This window comes from Mauremys reevesii, linkage group 26 (assembly GCF_016161935.1).
Source record: "Mauremys reevesii isolate NIE-2019 linkage group 26, ASM1616193v1, whole genome shotgun sequence".
Taxonomy (NCBI): domain Eukaryota; kingdom Metazoa; phylum Chordata; order Testudines; family Geoemydidae; genus Mauremys; species Mauremys reevesii.
In genome coordinates, this window is record NC_052648.1 from 2049505 (window position 1) to 2068155 (window position 18651).

At 47.1% G+C, this 18651-nt stretch overlaps 2 protein-coding genes across 3 annotated transcripts in view; one reads left to right on the plus strand and one right to left on the minus strand.

Moving 5' to 3' along the window:
- UPF1 (UPF1 RNA helicase and ATPase) overlaps window positions 1–10056 on the plus strand; it is a 29584-nt gene extending 19528 nt beyond the window's left edge. For both annotated transcript variants that reach the window (XM_039515278.1, XM_039515279.1), the window contains exons 17-24: window positions 1608–1764; window positions 2472–2614; window positions 4168–4342; window positions 5557–5638; window positions 6019–6180; window positions 6627–6844; window positions 7391–7513; window positions 7621–10056. In XM_039515278.1, the coding sequence (XP_039371212.1) occupies window positions 1608–1764; window positions 2472–2614; window positions 4168–4342; window positions 5557–5638; window positions 6019–6180; window positions 6627–6844; window positions 7391–7510 (1057 nt within the window). In that variant the 3' untranslated portion in view covers window positions 7511–7513; window positions 7621–10056. The remainder of the gene's footprint in view (window positions 1–1607; window positions 1765–2471; window positions 2615–4167; window positions 4343–5556; window positions 5639–6018; window positions 6181–6626; window positions 6845–7390; window positions 7514–7620) is intronic.
- On the minus strand, window positions 9303–18286 carry GDF1 (growth differentiation factor 1). Its single transcript, XM_039515280.1, has 2 exons — window positions 16868–18286; window positions 9303–15139 (listed from the first exon to the last, which is right to left on the minus strand). The coding sequence occupies exons 1-2, from the start codon at window positions 17151–17153 to the stop codon at window positions 14304–14306; spliced, it is 1122 nt and encodes a 373-aa protein (XP_039371214.1). The 5' UTR covers window positions 17154–18286; the 3' UTR covers window positions 9303–14303.
- Between the last annotated feature and the right edge of the window lie 365 nt (window positions 18287–18651).

The following is an 18651-nucleotide window of genomic DNA, read 5'->3' on the forward strand; positions in this document are numbered from 1 at the left end:
TTTTTTGAGATGAGGAGACCACGTCTGTATGCAGCATTCGAGATGTGGGCGTACCATGGATTTATATAAGGGCAATAATATATTCTCAGTCTTATTCTCTATCCCCTTTTTAATGATTCTTAACATCCTATTTGCTTTTTTGACTGCCGCTGCACACTGCATGGACATCTTCAGAGAACTATCCACGATGATTCCGAGATCTTTCCTAATTAGTTGTAGCTAAATTAGCGCCCATCATATTGTATGTATAGTTGGGGCTACAGCTAAACTACAACTAGGTGCTTGGATACTGTGGCGATGGGGGGGCAAACAAGTTCTTAGATGTATGAATGAGCCAAGGCATCTAAGTTAGAGTTCCAGCTCGTTTAGATGAGAAATTAATTTCTATAACCATAAGTGATGGAACAGAGTTACACGGTATTGCCCTACTCCTAGGTATTTGAACTCCAAAGTACTGTTTTAAATCAGTGGGAGAGAAGGATTTGTAGTCCTGTTAACACCAGAGATCGAAATAATTGTATGCACATTGAAGTTTACTTGTGTGCTGTGTAACACACTGGATACATGTTCTCACTTTCAAAAGCAAACCAATATCAAGCACAGATCTGTGACAGTGTGAATTGATTACTGCAGCAGCAAATTCCAATCAGCTGCTGTATGGAAGCATTGGGCTCCAATATACACTAGCTTTTGAAGAAAAAAGGCTTCTCTCTTGGAGGTGTCAGTCTGATAACATAGGTCAAAGAGTCCGAGTAATAAACACATATAGTAGAAGAGGATATCTTTAATCTGGCACTTCTCCCCTCCTCCTCCCGTTTCTCCCTCTCCCTCCTGCTCCTTTAACACCTCCCCCAGGAAGTTTACTCCTGTGTTTATGCAACTATTGGGAGTGCTTGTCACTGCTTCACTCCCATGGTATTAATACAGTTTCTCTCATAGTGCGTTTCATCACAATATTGTACATCACTGCTGAAATGCAGCAAGGAAGGAAACCAACTTGCAGACGAATGATACAACAGCAGGCAGAAAGCAAAGTTTAGTTAACTGTGCAGTGTTAAAAAAATGAATAAATAAATGCCCATGGGATCTTTACTGTCCATACAGCAGACAGGATCTGTTTCTAAGATCTCCTCCAAAATACATTTGCACAATAAACTGTAAGGTATAGAGATTCTCTGCTTTGGAAGGATGAAGACAGACTTCAACTTGTCATTCCAGGGCATCTAGGTATTTAGCTTGGCTGGGTAAGGAATACCATATGTAAGAGGAGGTTCCAGTTTCTATTTTAACCTCTTCCTTTTTCAGGTGCAGATAGCTTTTTTTTTTTTTACTAAATTTCCTTTGAGCTAAAACTTTCTTTCCATGTATGGTCTCATCTGCAAAGCTTGAGTTGAATCAGTCAAACGGGTTGAGTGATGCAAGCATAAGAAAATACTTTCCACTTAAAATAGCCTTCATACAAAGGCATTAAACCTTGATTTTTTTTTATAGACCCCAATAACATGCAAGAAGTATTGAGCAAGTTAAACTTATTATTTATTTAACTTAATTCTGCAATATATTTAGTTTAGTGACTTCAAAAATAAAATAAAAACCTCTCTTCCTAGGACGGAAGCTGCTAATGTGGAGAAGATAACTACAAAGTTATTGAAAGCTGGTGCCAAACCTGATCAGATTGGGATTATAACTCCCTATGAGGGCCAGCGCTCTTACCTGGTACAGTACATGCAGTTCAGCGGTTCCTTGCATACAAAACTCTATCAGGTATGGAATCTTTGTACGGTTTCACAGTAGACTTTATTTCTGGGCTTCTTTTCACTTTCAAGATATTTTGAGATTCCAGTTTCAGCTTACTTCAAAAGAGCAGCTCTCCCGCAATGGCTGTAATATACCAACTATTATACCCGGGGTCATTGCTGCAAACGAGACCAAAGCTGTATACTCACTAGAAGTCCTTTTTTGTAATGCTGAAAACATATTTCCACCAAGGTGAAGGAAATAGGCTAGTGGAATATTCCTGGCAGGAGCAAATCTAATTTCTCTGTCAGTTATCTGGATTTTCCAGTATGATGGCTTGAGAGCTGCAACACCGATGAGTACTGTTTAAAATAGCAGTGTTTCAGAATAGTGGGGAGTCCACAGTGCAGTCTGGCAGCAGCGGGGATAATTTATTTTTCTGGTACAAATGTTAGTATGCCTATTGAATGATGATTTTTATATGTCAGTGCATTATGGTTATGCTATTTGTTCTAAAACCAAGAATGCTTTTTTCTCCCTTAATGAAACTGCTTTTAGTCATTAACTGATCCGATCATTCCACTAATGTCACAAGAACAACGTTGTTTGCAAAATGATGGGTTGGGTAGAGATGTTCAGCCAAAATGCTTTAAAATACTGATCCTTAGCACAGTTCTCTTTCTTGCACTGGGCTTCAAATGGGACATAGTTTACATGGTGGTTCTCCTTTGCAGGAAGTGGAAATCGCAAGTGTTGATGCTTTCCAAGGACGAGAGAAGGACTTTATTATCCTTTCTTGTGTAAGAGCCAACGAGCACCAAGGAATTGGATTTTTAAATGATCCCAGACGTCTTAATGTGGCTCTCACCAGAGCAAGGTGCAGTATGATTATAATACTCTGCATGGATGTAGCAGACTTTTATTACTTACATGAGCTCTTGCCCAACAAAAATTACACTGTTAGTGAAAATGTGAGAGTGACCAGAACCATCTGAGTAAGCTGACAGGAGTGTTAAAATGATTCCTGCATCTCTAGAAACACTCTTATACCAACTGAAACTACATTAGTCCATATACCTTTAACATTCAAGTGACTACAGATTGTCAGAAAATGATCTATTTGTAGACGGAGGAGTCCGACCTTGAAGCAGGCATGCCCCTTCCTCCTCACGTCCATGTGCTGCAGCAGAAAGGGAGTTTCATGTCTTTCATTTTCTCCCCATTTTCCAACAGTCAGCAGAAGCTGGGGTGTCTGGACTGCTCTGCCTCTCTCTCAGCAACTGTTTCTCTGGGTTCTTCTCTCCTGTGCATAGGTCTAGAGTTTGCCTCGTGGGGGGCACTTGAGGGGTAGGGGAGTGTGAAATTGATGCTTTGTCAGTTTCACTGATGACCACAGGTTTACTTTAAAAGGTTTTTTGGGGGTAAACTAATCTGGTTGAAGTACACAGTAGATTTGTTTGCTAAACTAGTCAATATCGCATTCCATTACTGGTATAAAGGATTGTATGGCATAATAAAGTCTTTTTGTGATAAATATTGGCCACAGGATCAATGTCTCTTGGCTTCACCTTAATGGGTTTTGCAATAGATCAAGGCATCTAATGAAAGGAGCTAGTTAATCTGAGGCTGCATCCACTTCCATTGTCCTCTTCCAAACCATAGCCTTTAGAGGCCTTATTTAAGGCTGTAAGTGTTTAATTGCAGGCACAGATGTTCACCAGCACAGCAAAAGCAGCATATTTAAACATTCTGCAGCCCCACATGCTCCTTCTCTTCTTTTTCCTTGACAATTCCTGCAGTAGGCAGAAGTAATCTGTTAGGTCTGTAGGGCACGAAACAACCACTAGTGAGGCCTTGGCTACACTTGCAAATTTGCAGCGCTGCAGCAGGGTGTGAAAACACACCCTCTCCAGCGCTGCAAATTGCGGCGCTGCAAAGCGCCAGTGTGGTCAAAGCCCCAGCACGGCTCCCAGCGCTGTACGTTATTCCCCACAGGGAGGTGGAGTACGGACAGCGCTGGGAGAGCTCTCTCCCAGCGCTGGCGCTTTGACTACACTTAGTGCTTCAAAGCGCTGCCGCGGCAGCGCTTTGAAGTGCAAGTGTAGCCAAAGCCTAAGATTCTATGAGCTCCACGGGTTTGGGAAAAGCTGGAAGCAGGGTATAAAACTAACACAACCTGCTTCTCAGCTGCCACTCAGGTTTGTGCCTAGGAACCTGAGGCTTTAGTTTGAGCCGGGACTGTATTCTCTTTGCAGTTCATACATATAAGGATAGTGAGAGCTACAGCCACGTAGAGGAAGACTGTATCTCAACTTGAGCAACTTACTACATCTTATTCTGCATTTTGTCATATCATGTTAACTTGGTTAATGTAGAATTTCTTAAAAATAAGCTTTACAGTTGACTTCTGACTTATCTGATATTCTATAGATATGGAGTAATTATTGTTGGGAACCCAAAAGCTCTGTCTAAACAACCACTTTGGAATCACCTGCTGAACTACTACAAGGAGCAGAAGGTACTGGTAGAGGGACCACTAAACAATCTCCGAGAAAGCCTTATGCAGTTCAGCAAGCCCCGTAAACTTGTCAATACCATCAACCCAGTAAGTTACTACAAATACACTAGTCTGTCTTTTTAAAAAATGTGTACAGGAGAAAGGGGAACATGACTATCAAATGATCAGATTTTCCTGTGACCCACTTTATCTCAAGTTTGTGGCCAGTGGGGATTTTGGTCCTAGTGAGAAACTGATGGTGGTGGGGCTGACTTTTGTGGGAGACAGTAGTGACTGTCCTGCTGTCCCTTGCCTGCACAGTGCTTTTACACTGCTTCAGGATACTGCAGGGCTGGTTCTATAGTATTTTGAAGCCCCACTTCCTATGGTCTGAAGCTGAGCCCTGTGTGGGATGAGGGAAAGGTGAAAGCTGCCCTGGGATCCAGAGGCAGAGCAGTAGGGGGAGGGAGCTTGCTCATTCTCTCACTTACCGGGTCTGTTTTTTCTGTGGTTTTTTTTTTTAGCTGGTGGGATGTGACCAAGCAGGTTGCCTCCTCAGATCTGCTTCCAGGGCCAGCCCTACTGGATGAGAAGCCTTTTTGTAGTAATCTCATCTTTCTTGTGTAGGGTTTTAAATGTAGGCAGTAGTTTTTGAGATTAAGCGTTCTGTAGGAATGTCAGATTTCCTAGATATGACTAAACTTATTAAGCTTAAATGTGCCTTTGTGGTACTACACCTCTACCTCGATATAACGCTGTCCTCGGGAGCCAAAAAACCTTACCACATTATAGGTGAAACAGCGTTATGTTGAACTTGCTTTGATCCACCGGAGTGCGCAGGTGTCCCCCTCCCTCCCCCGGAGCACTGCTTTACTGCATTGTATCCGAATTCGTGTTATATCGGGTCGTGTCATATCAGGGTAGAGGTGTATCTTCAGCTAAATATGGATCAGTGGCAGTAAATACAAATAACTCTTGTCATTGGGTTCTGGTGATACCCTAAGTCATGAGGAACAGAGCAGAGGAGAACTGTGTGATAAGAACTGTAAAATGGAGTCAGTCTCATGAAACTCCAGCGCATTTTAAATTTAAAAACTCTTAAAATAACAACTGGAAATAAATGAAATGACTGGTTTAAATGGCAGATTTGGATCTTTTTCATGCGTATATCTAAAGCTGAAATGTATTTGATACTTTGACAGGTAGAACCCAACACAGTCCCTACCCTGAAGAACTTTAGACTAAAGTTGCAATGCTTTTCAGTTTGCAACATTTGTTCTAAATATAAGGATTTATTGTCTAACTTCATGTAACGTTTTTAGGGTGCCCGTTTCATGACTACTGCCATGTATGATGCACGTGAAGCTATTATTCCAGGATCAGTCTATGACCGGAGCAGTCAAGGTAAGGATGCTGTGGGAGTTGAATTCCTTTATTGACTTTCCAATCATGTAGTCATCAGGTGGGTTCTTTACTTTTTGATGCTGAACTAAGATTCCTCTTGAAAGCTCCCAAGTAAAGAACAGCTTCTCACCGTGTACAAACTAAACTGCTTTGGGCAAAATTTTACAATGAAAATTCTGATTTCTAAATAATTGTGACACTTACCACCATGTAAACGGCATTTCAGAAATCCCAAATTAACCTTTAGTGTAAACTATTTCATGACTTAACCATTTGACTGTTGCTGATCTGTAGGTTGCTCTACAGAATGCTTTGACACAACAAAACATCCAGAGAGACAATAACATTGAGCCGTTAATTAAGCTGTTAAATTTTTCTAGGACGCCCATCGAACATGTACTTCCAAACACATGATCAGATTGGGATGATTAGTGCTGGACCCAGCCACGTCACTGCTATGAACATTCCTATCCCTTTCAACCTTGTGATGCCACCAATGCCACCACCAGGATATTTTGGGCAGCCTAATGGACCGGCCACAGGTATGTAATCATTAAATACAAACCAGAAATACCATCTTAATGACCTTTGGCTCTCCCTCCCAGCGACGCTACGGAAGGGGCGTTTTGAGGCCCAGTTGGAGAGAGTGTTTTACAATGGCTTCTGATAACACTTTTGGGTAAACTTGCAGCAGTGTTGATGGTTTCAGAGGAGATTGTCTAGCCTTCCTCAGCTTGAAGGATTGGTGGACATGATATAAAGCTTCTATTTATCCGCCAGGCTCTAAGAAACCTTCCTGTCCGTCAGGGTCTAACAGTATACTTTATACAGTCTCTAAACCTTTAGATTCATAGATAGTTGCTACCTGAATAAGTATAATGTTGTGTAGTTTGCTAAGCCACCAGGATACATTTGACTAGAAATAAAATGTAAAATCATTACATATATAAAATATTTTCACTCCCTTGGCGGGGACTAACTTTTTCAGGACGTGGGACACCTAAAGGAAAGACTGGTCGTGGTGGGCGCCAGAAAAATCGTTTTGGGATTCCTGGAACTAGCCAGTCAAACCTTCCAAACAGTCAAGCGAGTCAAGATGTGGTGTCTCAGCCATTCTCCCAGGGTCCACTGACTCAGGGTTATATCTCCATGAGTCAGCCATCACAGATGAGCCAACCAGGACTCTCCCAGCCAGAATTATCACAGGTAAGAGTGTAATAATCCTAGCTATAATCTGCCTAAGCTACAAGTGGCTTTTTTTCGCCAGGCGTCATGTGCGTGGAAGATGGGGGTGTGTGTGTATCGTGTAGTATTTGGGAGTAGCTTTCATTGCTCTTCCCCCACACATTCAGTCTGAATATAAGGATATTTCCTCTTGAGGTACATCCATTAACCTCTCCGGTGCATGTGTATTCAGGTACATCTATGTTGCACTTCATTTTTACATGGTAATTTCATTTCAGCGTAGGCCCTAACCTGAAATCACCCATTCCTAAAGAGGAACATATTCTAGTACCTTAACAGAACAATTATTGCAAATACTGGGCATTTCAGTAATACTTGCAACTACACTGGGTAAATTACTGTAGAAATTGAGCAGCAAAGGGGTTGATTAAGGGGACAGTTAGTCTGAAGGAAAAATTTGTTACATGGCAGCCACAACCCCATTTGCTATCTAATGCAGCATACGCTCTTGAGACCCTAATATTACAAAAGCTTTGGGAGCTTAACAGAACAACTCTCTCATTTCAGGACAGTTACCTTGGTGATGAGTTTAAATCTCAGATTGATGTGGCGCTGTCGCAGGACTCTACTTACCAGGGTGAACGTGCATATCAACATGGTGGAGTGACAGGACTGTCACAGTATTAGAGTGTAAGGCACTTCAGTTCAGTTCTGTTTCTTTACTCAAAGCAACCTCTAGCCCATATGGCAGTGAGGAAATGGTTAATGTAAATTTTGTTCTCCTTTCCTTTCTTTAGGTTGAGGAAGAAGAGCTAAGCTTGTGTGGAGCTTAGTTCCATCAGCATTTTATTCTGGGTAATAAAAAAAATAAAATAAAATGGATACCTGTTTTCCACTGCTAAAACTGAAGCACCACTGTGTGAGAGCAACAGGAGAAAGAAAGAGAAACCAACCAACGGAGAGGAGAGAGAAAGGAGCGCGCGTGAGAGCCCACTGCTAGCTCACTGAGACAAGGAGACTGACCGGAGAGGAGAGAGAGCACCAAAGGACTGGCTGGCGCCTCGCTGGGAAGGCAACTCGCCCTGAAAGAATGAGTGGTCAGCCGAGTCCCTGCTCCCCCAGTCAACCAAGCTTGAGAGAAGGGCCTTAAGCAGGTTTCACTTCATTCCATACTTCTCTTTGCGAGCAGGGCATCACTTTTCAGAGCAGGAGGGGAGAGGAAAACCCTCATCTCAGAGTTGATCTCATTTGAAAAGGTACTAGATTTTAGCAGTAAGTGTTGACGTTTTAAAAGCAGAGTATCTAAAGAGGAAAGATCCTGCCGAAAAGTGACAGTAAGCCAAGCAGAAAACCAGCCAGAACATGGTGACTGTTCAACGCTGAGATGCAGGTTTTGTTGTCCAAAACTGGCTCTGAAATTCTAGTGTCGTCATGTCGCCCCCATTCTGAACGGGTATTTTGTGACAAGGTGGTTTTAAAGAGATTCTTTCAAAGGAGCACTGAATTTGTAGAAGTGTCTCTGAATTCTTAGTAGTGGACCTGGGAGATCCTTGTTCTGAGAAGCTTACAAAAAAAATTTAAAACAAAAAAAAAAAATTAAATTAGAGCACCAACCTTGAGAACTTTCAGTGTGATTTAAAGTTGCAGCAATCAGCCTCTTCTTCCTACAATGGATAGCAGTTAGGAGTGAAAGGAGCCTGCATGCTCAAGCAGGAGGAGGGTTTCAAAGTGTTTTCTGTATGCTTTAATTGGCTACTGTCTGGACTCTACTCTATGAAAACAAGCCTTTCTGTAAGATGAACTGTGCGCTTAAAAGGGGATGGGTTCCTGTGCCCTTCGGCCCTGGAGGAAAAGACGCTAGGAGGCCTGCTTTATTCACTCCCACTGATGCTGGGAGGAAGTAGTGGAAACTGGGGATTATATTGGTTTTGAAGTAAAGAATCTACAATGATATTGAAGCAGGTTGGAAAAAAATAAATGGAAAAAGCAGGCAGTTGTTGGAAGGTGGCCTCTGATAGATGGGTATAATTAGAGACAATGGACTAGGCTTTTGTGTGGCTTCTTCAGTGATTTAATGCAGCTACCTGAATGATTCAGGTGTTGAAGTTAAAAACAACCTTGGAGACTGCATTTCAGGTCGTGAACGTGGCTGTGGCATCAGTGCTGGCTTGAGAAGTAGTTGGAAGTCAAACTGAAAACAGCACATAAATAAGCCATCCAATTTCTAAGTTGTATCCGTGTCTTAAACAAGTCAAGTGGGAACACTGGGAGCATTTTATTTGTCTAAACCTTTTTAGAAACAGCACAGAAAACTTAAATTCCTACTAACCCATTTTTATCAGATCTCTAAATTAGAATAACCTCTACCTCCTAATTGGCTAAAAATCAGTAGTGTGTGAATTAATTACTAGACTAGATTTTTTTAACGTTTATGAATTAAGTTAGCTTTATAATCAAAGGGCTCCAAGTGTTTCTAGTCTTTTTTTTTTTTGAGGAACTAAAAAAAAACACAACAAAAACACCAACAGAAAACAACCCTCTCAATGAATATACTTAGACTAAATAACAAAACCCACTTGTAATTTGGAAACACCCACTTGCATTACTCTGTCCTTTCTGTAGATTATCAAACTCCTTTCATAACTTGTATTTGCTGTAGTTTTCCATGTCTTCCCCCGTATCCCCAGTATAGTGTAGTATGCTATACCCACAGGTTTTGTAAGTAGTGTGCACATGAAATTTAGAACAGATGTTCTGAATTCACTTTTTGTTTATACTGTTCATAAACTGCAAAATAAATTAGAAACCTTCCTGAAACAAAAGACCATTCTTGTTTATAAAAAGCCTCCAGAGTTTAGACTTCTACAGTGTGCAAAGAATGGAGACACAGGCCACCTTCCTTCATGTAAGAGGGACTATTTTATTTATTAACATTTTAATTTTTTTCCTTCTGGGTAGGCTGCGTAGTTGCATAGAGATTTGAGATAGGTTTAAGCTGTAACTCTTTGTGCAATGCAATCCATTGAGTAATGTAACCCCTTCTCCCCCTGCCCCCAACCCCTTTATTTCACTGGTTGGAATGCTTGCCTCTGCTTTGTGCTGTTTTTTTCCTTTGTAGCAGTTACTCTGAGTTTTATAAATCCACAGACATCAGTGCTAGCACTGTTACTCTTTTTTTGATTTTGTCTGTATGTTTTAAACCTGTTTGTCATCAATAAAAAAATTAATAAAGAGCTCTTGCATTCAAGCTGGGGCCTATATTTCAGTAATCATTTTGGACCTTTTAAAAACAATATTTGTGACAGTTGGGCCCAGTGTTTGATTGTATAAACTTCAAGTTTATTACAGTTTAACACATACTAGTACAAAAGTGTGGTGTGTTTATAGCATACATGGATAAGCAAATGAACTGTGAAAAGTTTGTTAAAGGTAAGTACCCCACCTGTACCCCCTCCTTTGGGTCTTGTCCAGGCATGTGCATGCTGTAGGAATGTTTAGAAACCCACTGAGGCAGTCTCTGCCCATGCATTGGTGTTACATAGAGGTTATATGGCAGTAGTCAGTTCCCCTTTTTATGAAAGGATGTTAGAGGAGCTTGATCTTTTTTAATATTGATGGCAAGAGCTTACTTCTTCCAGGCTGGGAATAAAGACTTCCTTGCATAAAACCCATTGGAAGTAATGGCTAGACCCTTTTAAGGCTTTCATCTGCCCCCTTTCGAGTTACTCTGATCATGGCTCTGGTGGTAAATCGGAGACAACATAGTAATTGAATAAGTCCTTTTAATAAAAAATTCAGCTCACACATGCTGACTTAAGACTGGACCTATCAATCTAAACTATTGACGCCACCAACTGCATTTGGTACAGCAGTCAAGCATTTGAAAGTAGCATTATTTAAGGTACAAATACAGTAAACTTTGTCACACTGCTTTCTTACTGGAGCACAAGCTCAGCTTAGTATAGCAGGCTGCTGATGCTGTTAGTGCACTGACATCACTTCACAGGGGCTGTGATCACTGAAGTAGCTATTTCATGTGTCCATTCTGGTCCACAAAGTATTGCCCATGGTTATAGCTGTCTCTCCCTGCTAGTGTGAGAATCCTCTTAATTGTTTGGACTGCCCAGTGGACAGGACAGAGCTCATTAGTCATTCATCTTTGTGCTTTGGTAAATGCAAGTGGAGATTTAGATGGAAAGCAAAAGCCTCCCTCACAAATGTGACCTAAATGAACTGAGCTTTGAGTTCCTGGATCTGCTGTGGATTAATTTTTCAAAACACTCATAACAAAAACTAAAATCCCTCTTCTTTCATAGAAATTCAAGTTTGTTTAATTCCAAGAATTAAACTCCACATTAAGAGGTAAGGGTAAGTATTTAAAAAGGAAAAACACTAGCAGATCAGATTTTTTGAGTCTGTCACTGTTACTTTCTAGTTTTTTTTTTCAGAAGAAATTGACTGATTTCTTTAAGATGGGGCTAGCCACTGGAGTTTATAAAATATTAAACTTGAGTAATTGATTTTATAAACCATAGTCACTAATCTGACTAGCATCTAATTCCTTTATAAAAGGCGGTGCAGAGGGTACCTGAAAATGTTAGTGCATAACAGCAGGTCACCTGTGTGGAACTGTGGTAGCCTTAAAGTACTCAGCCTTACTTGCTCCTGTTCAACAAAGATTTGGGTATATCCAGTAGCACAACACATTCATTGTGTAGGGTAGGGAAAGTACATTGTCTGTGCAAATTAATTAAAATAAGGATAAACCTTTTCGTTTCCCCACAGGGACAAAGGTCTTTCCTGTTAATACTTAGTGAAACCTTTCTATTAAGACACATTACAAGGTAGATACAAAAACCCAAGTCTCCCCTAGTTTCAATCTGACTGACATTTAAAAAACAGTTTCAAGTCTAATTCAGATTCCTTGCTCCTCATCACCCCCCAAAAAACTGTGATTTAAAATAATTGTCCTGTATTTGTCACTGAAGGGCAAAACTTCACTTTGAGCTCCAGTTTGACATCCACCCATAGAGGTTGCCACCATGCACAGATCTAAAGTGTAGGGCCCTGTGCCTGTAGCTAGCAACTGCTATGTTCTTCTTTTAGCTACAGCAGAAGTGGGGGAGGTTCAGTGCTTGGTGCCTTGGGAAGGGCGGGGGATAGGAGGGGTTCTGTTGTGGGTCTAAAATTCAGTCACTGTGAAACACTTCAGTGCAAGGGGGAGAGTTTAGCACTTCCCCAGAAGTTTTCAGCTGGAAGGGGAGGAAAGGGGATTACTCAAGTCACATGACTCCGCTTCAGCTGAGCAGCTGTGGTTGATTTACTTTTAACAAGTGCAGCACCTCAGTGGCATGACTTTAAAGACAGGAATGAGCTGGCAACTTTGCCCACGCTTCAAGCATGGCTACTTTAAGACTTCAAACACCCACCCCAAATCTTACTTTAACATGAATCCCACTTTGAAGCAAACAGGCCATCCCTCAGCCACCTAGCCCCTGGCACTAGCTAATAAACTGACTGATTACTTTCAGAACAGGGCTGGCTTATGCTCTGCGCATGGTCGTGCAGGGGCAGACCTCCTCAAACTTCAACTGCCCCTACTCCTCTGGCCTTCAGGCTGAGCATTGCTGCTATGAAGGAGCCCTGTGAAATTCTGTACTCAGAAGTCATCCCTTGTCCTGTTTCTCATCTTGTACCTGTCACTGTAGGTGTTGAAGAGGGAGAGGGTCCTCACCCCACTGACTTGAATACAGCAAACTCGATCTTCCACTGCTGGTCCAACAGATCCATTGGACGTACCCCTGACGCCTTAACATACATAATCTGTCTAAACAGTGCAATAAGGACAGGACTAAGTAGTCCTAGTTCCTGCTACAAACAGTGTTAAACTCTTACGGAGTCAACTGGAATCAGGCTAAAATGAGACTATTGAGCTACTTTCACCGAGCCAAGTGCTCAGTGCTCCACAGGTGCCAGGCTAGTGCATTAAATAATTGCGCAAGCCACTGCTTTACCCTCTCTCCCCCCCACCCCATTTACTAGGATGTTCAGGCATTGGCTGCTCATCTAGTGCAATGTGACTTATAAAAGACACAATTATTAGGAGGAGGGGAATATTTTGCTGTCCCTATTACTAGAGAACTCTGACAATAATCAAGGTGAAAACACATTTTAAAAGGAGACTTTTGTCTATTCATCTTTCTACTGTTTTCTGCAGCCATCTGCCTGCTTGCCAGCTGTAGACAGGATTCACACTCAAGGGTAACGTAATACTTTTAAAGAATCAATGAATTGTCTTTAAGTTTGGAAATAGTTTGGCCACTTGAATTTTTCCCCCTGCAGTGAGTCAGTGGGATTGGTGAGTGCTCAGCACCCCTCAATCAAGCTGGACACCCAAAATTGATGGCCCCTTAAAAAACAAATTTAGGCCAAATTTCCCAAGCCAGGATTCTTGCCTTATTCAAAAGCCAGAGCCTGACCTCTTAGGCTACCTCTTCACCACAAAAAGGCGTGTTTACATTGCTAGGAGCGCTCAGTCTGAAAACACCTTTTCACACGGAGTCACTTCACTTCACTTCCCCATGCCCCACTGTCCTGACATCTAACAGCTGGTACCAGTAATGTCCTTTCGAGAGCAATGTGGTTTCAGGCACCAGGCAGAGGTGATATTTTAGTTGCAGTACAGCCCAGTGGAGGAGAAAGAACTTAATCAAACTGAAGACCTGGTCAATTCTTCACTCACTGGAAAGAGGGCAGAATTTAGCCAAATTGTCTTCCTGTTCTGGGGGGGGAAAATCCATGCTAGGCTCACGCCATTTAGCTCAAGAAGCTGAGCATCCAGCCGTGCTGCTCCTTAGAACAGTGGTGGACAAGGCTACTGTTCCTGCGAGCGTGGGCGAGCTAAAGTGTGGGGCCTGTGGGGCACTGAAGGGCCAGCAGAACTCATTCTTTAGTGCCATGGGCACCAGCTCCAGCCGTGCGGGATGGGATGGATACAGTACTGCACCACACCAGTGCCTCCAGGTCAGAACTGAGGAAGGAGGCACAGGGAGAGGAGTGCTGGGACTAAGGAGCTGGTGCCAACATCCTTTGCTCAGTACTGGGGGACACCCGGGGAGGGGGGAGGAGGCTCAGACTATCACCATTAGATTTCACCAGGTTCCCAGCAAGGCTCCAGGGAGTTTGGAAGCCTGATGCCTCCAGCCAATCAGCATTACATTAGAATCCCAAACTGCATTATCCTCTTGATGCCAAAAGTCAAGAGCTCCCCCCTTGAGGCTGCACTTTGCAACAATGCGTCAAAGGGGTAGTTCTGCCATTAACTGCACCAAGGGATGGAAGGGAGGGTCCCTACCCACCCACACAAAGGAAGCTTAATACGTTTTGACCTATTACATCAAAAATCCCAGTTACTCCAGGCACTGACCATTCCCTCAGAGACCCATTCGATTCCCTGTTCACATCTCAATGAGCAACTCCATTACCTGCAGCCACACTCATCCACCACCATGTCCTCGTAGTGTCTCAGCACCACGTTATCATGGTTGTCGTAATACAGGATGGAGATGGGGGACAGCCTGACTGGAACGCAGCAGGGCTGGGGGGTTCCTTCTGGGTCAAGGGAGTGCACCATAGTTTGGAGGATGGCGTGGTTGGTGCTATTGAGTTCTGCCGTCAGTGGGAAGGGACACTCCCCAAGGCAATAGTTGGCCATGTATCCCTGCGGCGCGATGATCCAGTTCTCCCAGCCCACGTCACTGAAGCTGATGTAAAGCCGCCTTGGCTTGCAGAGGTTGCTTGGGGTGACTGGGGTATAATAGGAACTTCGCCTCTTCCTGGAGGCCTGGCACTGCTTCTGATTGAGGGACACCACCAACAGCGAGGTGTCGAGGAAGGAGTCGATGCTGGCACAGAGATTCTGCAGCCTTCGGGGCGGCAAGGCCATGGCGCTGTCCCTGCTGCCCACAGAGATCTCCAGGATCAAGCCCAGGTTCTTGCTGGGGGTTCGCCAGCCCTTCGCCACTTCGGTCAGGTTGAAGAGGAGGGACTTGTGCAGCTGCGCGAAGGATTGTGCCACCAGCAGCTTGTGGTTGTACATGTGGGAGGACATTCCTCGCAGAGACATCTGCAGGGCTTGGTACAGCCGCAGCTCAAAGACCTGCCTGCCACTGGAAGTGTGATAGGAGTTGTGGCTGAAGTTGATCTCCAGCTGAGCCATTGTCAGTTGCTCCCCCTCCTCCAACACAGAGAAATTAAAGTACAGACGTTTCTCCAGACACAGGAAAGTCTTGGGCTCCCCACTGTGAATGAAGTGGCCTGAGAGGGAAGGAAAACAGGAGGTGGCATTCGGTGAGCAGGAAGGCCTCCCCACACACGATGATGCTCAGAGCAGTAGCGAAGTGGATAAACTAACCTGACCTGAACTCCCCATTCCCCAGATGAGAAGCGGGCAAACTCCATTTCCCCAATACCCGCCTTGACCATCAACTACACTCCTGGCTCAGCCTGTGCCTGGAGGCCGCACGCTGTCCCTGTCCACACTCTGCTCTGCGACTCTCCCAGTGCAGTCAGGGCTCTCCTGAGTCCGACAGCGTCTCTCCCACCTTCTGATCAGTGAGAGGAGGGAGGAGGGTGTGCTTCTCTGCCCCCTCCCCACTGGTACAGGCATCGCTCTCACCCAGGGCCCCTGTTCAGGGCTTGGACAAGGTTCAGTATTTTAAAGACACAGCTGCCCTCTCAGCCACTCACTGCTGGGGCACAAGGCTCCCACTAGCCCAGCATCATCTGGAAGCTCCACCACAGCAGAGACGTGTCCCTGCTGCTGGGCGAAGGCTGCTTGGCTAAGAGAAAGTGCCAGACTGTGCAAGAGAAACAAGCCAGAGCCAGCACCAGAGGCAAAGGTCTGCATAAGCGTCGGGGCTGGGTAGTCTGAATTCCTCGCTAAAGAACAGACCTGGGAGTCAGAACTCCTGGGTTCTCTGCCACTCGCTGTTTGATGCTCGGAGCGTCACTAAACCTCTCTGTGCTTCAGCTTCCCCATCTGAGAGAAGATAATATCTGCCGCCTCCATACCAGGGGGCGCAGAATGTACTGCTCATTTCCGTGCTACTGGACCAAGGCCTGCTCGAGCAGGACCGGTCTGCTGGCCCCTTTGGACTCAGACCCTGATTGCAGCTGGAAAAGCAGATCACTAAAGCAGCGGGCTGCACCCTACGGGTCTAGCAAACAACTGGGAATGGCCCGGAGAGGCCCAGGCCTGAAGCAGCAGGAGCTGCTGCCCGTCCAGCTAAGGTACAAGGACTGAAGGGTGAGGTGGGAGCCAGGCCTGCAGCCACTGCCAGGCTCAGAGAGAAAACCAGCCAGGCCTTGTCGGGAAGCCAGGGCCCAGGGCACTGGGAGTTCAAACTTTTCTGCATTCTCTGCCCTAAGTGGAAGACAGGAATGCAAACCTGAGCTGAGCCCCCGGAGACGCAGCAGCACCCAGGTAAGGGAGCCTAAGTGCAGCCCCCCTGCCCCCAGTCCCTTTAAAACATGCACAGGGCTGATGCTTAGGGGAAGCCAGGGCCCTGCCGCTTAGGAGTATTACAGAATGGGGGGGTGTCAGACAGGGCCAGGGCTCTGCTCCAGGGAAGTGCACTACGGGGCACTGAACTCACATCCCCTGCGTCTTCTGCCCTGGGGGCGTCCTCAGCTAAGCACCAGTCACAGAAAAAGTCCCTCCCGGGATGGCAGAGGAAGCGGCGAGGCTGGAGGCACAATAACAACTCAGCCCTGCAGCATCCCAACGTGTCTCTCAAACATCCCTGCTCACCTCACCCTGGAGAGACTATCTGCCGCGGCACGGCTGGGGAAACTGAGGCACGGAGCGGTGACCCGCCTGAGCTTGCCCAGCGAGTCAGTCCCCGCCCTTTGCTCCGACCCCTGGACCCCACCGCCTCTCTGCAGCACGCGCCACGAGGCCTGATGCAAAGTCGCCCGGCCGGGGGTTAGGAAGCAGGGAGACGCGCCAGCCCCAGCCCCCGAGGGACCCCCGGGGCTCGGTACCTTGGTCAGCCAAGACGCGGATGATGTTCCCAGGCACGTTCAATTCCTCCACCCGGCAGGCGCGGTCCGGCGCGCTGGCCCCGGGGGGCTGCAGCTGCCTCCGCTGGAAGATCCGCCAGAGCACGGAGGGCACCGGGGCCGGCGCCGTGGGGGCCGGCTTGGCGCTCAGCCCCAGGGCTTGGAAAAGCGAAGCCTCCTGCCCGCTCCCCGCCGCGCCCAGCGCCGCGCCCAGCAGCGCCCAGAGGAGGCTGGCTGCGAGCCGGGCTCTGGCCGGGGCCGGTCCCATGGCCGGGCCGGGCCGGGCCGGGCAGACAAAGCGCAGCGCCGCAGCCACCAGGCGAGGCGGGTGTTGGCTGCGCCACTGGCGCCTTTGATCTGGCGAGTGCGCAATTAGCAGCGCGGCCTGGGCGGGGGAGGGGGAACGAGCCCCCGGGCCAGGGCGCCCATTAACCCTTTGGCGTCAGGGGGGCGGTGGCTTTGCCTGGTGCAGCCTCCAGCTGCTGCTAAACTCCCGGGAGGGGGTGGGCTGCCTGGCACCCCCGTCCCTTGGCTGCGCCCCCGCCCCCGTCCGGCCGGGCCATGCAGGGGCTGCGCTGCCCTGCAGCGGGCAGACCTGCCCGGGCACCCCGCGGAAAGGGGCTGCGTGTGGGACGGGGCTGCCCCTAGGCGGGGGGCGGGTTTTTGTAGCTCAGGCTGCAGCGTGCAGCCACCTCAAGGCCCTGTGCTGGCGGGAGCCCACCGAGCGGCCCCGGGCCTGTGAACCGGCGGGGATGGGGGCCCTGTGCCCGCTGCACGGGGCGGGCGGCCAGAGAGCGCGAGGGGCTGCCCGGGAACGAGCCGGCCAGGTGCTCACAGGGGCCATGCTCAGACCCTGGCTAGGCCGGAGCTGTGCCCAAGGCAGGCGGGTTGCACCGGGGGGCTTCCAGCCTGGCCCTTCCTGCGGATCAGCCCCCACCCCAGCTCCTCTTCGCAGGGCCCAGCAGCAAACCCTCCCTGGGGACAGGAGTGGGGCCATCCGCCTCCCACCCAGCCTGGCCAGGTGTCGGCCCGGTGCCCTGGGGAAGGAGACGTGTGAAATTTCCTCCCTTGAGATCCACAATTCTGCTGTGATCAGGGGCCCACATCCCCTCCCCCCCCAACGGCCACCTCCTGACTGTCTGACGCTCCCCCAGCCCTGCCATCCAGCCTGATGGGCTGCTAACTTCCACAACAACCTTGTCAACTGGTTCCCTGCCGAGCGAAAGGCTACCAGGCACCTATCATAAAACCTGCTCATCCTGTGCCAGCCCCGCCCTGGAGCACCCTGGGAAGCAGCCCCCTGTGCATTGGAGGCCAATCAGTGGAGCGGGGGAATTAAATTATAAAAGGAAAATAAACCATCCAGCTGCCATTTCCAACCGCCTCTGCCATTTCCAATTGCAGCGCGCAGCGCAGGGGGCAGCCCATCGCTTGCTGCGTTCCATGAGCCCAGGGGCCTGGCCGCTCAGAGATGGAGCACGGCAAGCTGGGGGCTGCCGTTCCCAGGCTGCGCTTTGGCCGCACCTGCATTAGTGGAGGCTCTTGTTTAAACTGACTAAACATTCAAGCGGGCTGCAGACTCAACACCCCATCCTGGCCTTGCCCTGCCGGGTCCCTCGGGTGTCACTCACCCCCTGCGCAGTGGGCACGCTGGCGGCAGAAGGGGAGAGTTCGGAGCCAGCAGCCACTTTTGCACAGGTGTCACTGACAACACACAGCACTGGGCCAGGGTGGTTTGGCCCGTCGATCCCGAAGGGCGTCAGGCC

What these genes read in the sequence shown, in the direction of transcription:
- GDF1 (XM_039515280.1), bottom strand. Translation starts at nt 17,153, where the DNA reads ATGGGACCGGCCCCGGCCAGAGCCCGGCTCGCAGCCAGCCTCCTCTGG. An exon ending in CCGCGTCTTGGCTGACCAAG is followed by an intron (nt 15,140 to 16,867) that starts GTACCGAGCCCC and finishes CTTCCCTCTCAG; the next exon opens with GCCACTTCATTCACAGTGGG.